At 34.4% G+C, this 3574-nt stretch overlaps 1 protein-coding gene across 1 annotated transcript in view; it reads right to left on the reverse strand.

Annotated features, from left to right (window-relative positions):
- The window catches only part of LOC106874515 (uncharacterized), a 90019-nt gene extending 86929 nt beyond the window's left edge, over window positions 1–3090 (reverse strand). The window contains exon 1 of the mRNA XM_089345797.1: window positions 3016–3090. Coding sequence (XP_089201923.1) covers window positions 3016–3040 — 25 coding nt within the window. The 5' untranslated portion in view covers window positions 3041–3090. The remainder of the gene's footprint in view (window positions 1–3015) is intronic.
- Between the last annotated feature and the right edge of the window lie 484 nt (window positions 3091–3574).

Here is a 3574-nt window from a genome sequence, read left to right on the forward strand (position 1 = left end):
TATATATATATATATATATATATATATATATATGCAATCAGATTCTTTTGCTGAACTGCTAAGTTACAGTGATATAAACTCACCAATATTGGTTATCAAGCAATGGTGGGTCGACAAACACAGACTCAGACACACAGGTAGATAGATAAATAGATAGATAGATAGATAGATAGATAGGTAGATAGATAGATAGATAGATAGATAGATAGATAGATAGATAGATAGATAGATAGATAGATAGATAGATAGATATGTTGTCTTTGATAGGAGAGTCCATCATATATATCTTTTATCTTGTACTTGTCTCAGACGTAAGGTTGCAGCCATGCTGAAGAATCACCTTGAAGAATTCTTAGTCAAATGCATGCCAGCACTTATTTTTTCTTTCCTCTATTGGTGTCTTTTGCCAAACCACTAAGCTGCAAGAACATAGACACACCAGCAACAGTTGCAAAGTGGTGGTGGTGGGGAGGGGGCAGGGGACAAACACACACACACACACATGATGGCCTTCTTTCAGTTTCCCTCTACCAAATCCACTCACAAGGGTTCGATTATCCTGAGGCTATAGAAGAAGACACTTGCCTAAGGTTCCATGCAGTGGGACTAAACCCAAAACCACATGGTTAGGAAGTAAATTTCTTACCGCACAGCCACACCTGTGCCTACACACACACACACATATATATATATATATATATATACACACATACACACACATACATATATATATATATATATATATATATATATATATATATATATATATGCACACACACATACAGATACACACACACATACATGCATATGTATTTATACACAAACACATATATAAGAGACAAGCGGATTGAGGAATGAGAGAGAGAGAAAGAGAGAGATGAAGGAGGTATATGTCTTGAAGTGTCATTAACTTCCTGTTTTAATTAATCTCAAGGCAGCAATTAATATTTACCCACCCCCCACCCCACCAATCACTGCAACATCACTCATACATACCCACACACTCTTACACCCACACCCACACACACACATACACATGCCCGCATTTCCTGTTCTTTAATATAATTACCAACACCAGGACTACCACCTGCATTCCATCATCCACTGGCGTCACCACTATATATATATAACAACTCTACAACCAATACAACAGCCACGCCCCCACCTTCACCCCCACTCCACCCTTATTCCTATCGCTACCAACACCACCAAAACTATCAACACCACCACCAAAACTCCCACAAGCAGCATTGTCATGACCAACGCCACCACCACCACCATCACTCCCACCATTGGCAATACCTTATCACTTCCAACACTAACACGCAACTACCACCGACGTCATCACCACCAAATACAACAGTTGAAGAAGTGCTAAATGAAGATTAAGATACTAAGAGAAGAAACTAAATAAATTTTTAAGCTTTCATGAGGAAACCCTTTATGAAAAGGAAGAGAAAGTAATAAGAGAGGTAAGAGAAAAATATGCACCATAACTAATTTAAGAATTCTGCTAACATGGTATATGTAAACAAATATCTTGTGTGTGTATATATAAATCTGTATACTACTACAACTGTTTCTGCTACTACTACTACTACTACTACTACTACTAACACTATTACTACAGATACTGCTGCTGCTACTACTAAAACTATCAATACTGCCACAAATAGCATTGACATCACCACCACTCCCCCCATTAACAACCAACACAATCACTACCACAACAGTCCCAACTGACATATCCATCACCTCAACATCCAAAAACATAACAACCACAGAAATAACTCAAGAAAGCTTATGAGGAGAAGAAGAAACAAACAATGAAGACACAAAGTGAGACAAGTAAAAGCACTTGCTGGAGTAAGTGTAGAAGTATAAAGCAAAAACTACAACAGTCAAAGAAGTGCAAAATGAAGCTTAATATACTGAAAGAAAATAACTAAAGAAATTTTAAAGCTTTCGTGGGGATACCTTTTATGAAAGCGAAGAGAAAGTATTAAGAGAAGTAAGAGAAAGATATGTACCATAACAAATTTAAGAAATCTGTTAACATGGTCTATGTAAACAGATATCTTGTATGTATATATAAATCTGAATTGCATTATGTATGTATGTATGTATATATTATGAGCAACCTTTCACTTTTTAGGTATCTGTTTGTGAAACTGGGATTCAATATTTATTAACACATTCATAAATATGTATATACATACACACAGATGCATACACTTGCATATGCGCACATACACTCACACACATAGATTTCTTCTTTGCAGCATTCAATTTATTTTCTACCCTTATATTCAAATGTATGATACCTGTGTATATATGTACATTATGTGTTCGAGTATATGTACGTACGTATGTATGTTTGTATGCATGTACATATGTACATATATATGTGTGTCAGTCCTCCATGTATGTTTTGTAGTATTTAATACATATTTCATTTATTATATACATACATATATATGACGATATATATATGTATATATATATATATATATAAATATATATGTGTGTATGTGTGTGTTTCAGTATGTGTTTATATGAATGTACATATGTTTATATATAATATATGTATGTGTATATATATATGTATATATATATATATATATATATATATATATATATATATATATATATGTATATATATATATGTGATATATATAATATATATATATATATATATGTGTGTGTGTGTGTGTGTGTGTGTGTGTGTGTGTGTGTGAATGATATATCTATTTTAATGTTTGTGTGTATATACACAATATACATGACTGAGCACACAATACAAAATCCACATTCACACACACACATACACATACACTCAAGCACTATGCTACACAGATATATATAAACTACACATGCATACAACTATACATCCATACACACGCATACATATATGCGTACACCCCATACATGTACATACATACATGCATACATACATACAGTACAAACAGAAAGTAGTATGAGAGGAAATCAAATAAATAAATAAATAATAAATACCAGAAAAATTGTTAAATGTGGACATTTTCCCACGATAACCACCACCATTGCTATCACCTATACTACTACAACTACTACCACTATGCCACTAACAATATTACTACTACTGTTTCTAGTACTTCTACTACTACTACTACTACTACTACTACTACTACTACTACTAATAATAATAATAATAATAATAATAATATCACTACTACTACAACTACTGCTGCTGCTACTACTACTACCACTACTTCTACACCTACTACTACTACTGCTACTGCGAGTACTACTACTACCACCACCACCAGCACTACCACCATCACAACTACTACTACTACTACTACTGCTGCTGCTGCTGCTACTACTACTACTACTACTACTATTACTATTACTGCTGCTGCTACTACTACTAATTTCACCACACATCCACCACTTGTGCTATAACCAGTACCAACACCTTTATCACCACCACCACCACTGTAACCAGCACCTCAAACCACTATGTACACCACCATCACTACTACCACCAACACTACAACCACTACTACTTACAACTACAACCAACACTTACCTT

Source organism: Octopus bimaculoides, chromosome 30, assembly GCF_046866305.1.
Source record: "Octopus bimaculoides isolate indiv1 chromosome 30, ASM4686630v1, whole genome shotgun sequence".
NCBI classification, from domain to species: Eukaryota; Metazoa; Mollusca; class Cephalopoda; order Octopoda; family Octopodidae; genus Octopus; species Octopus bimaculoides.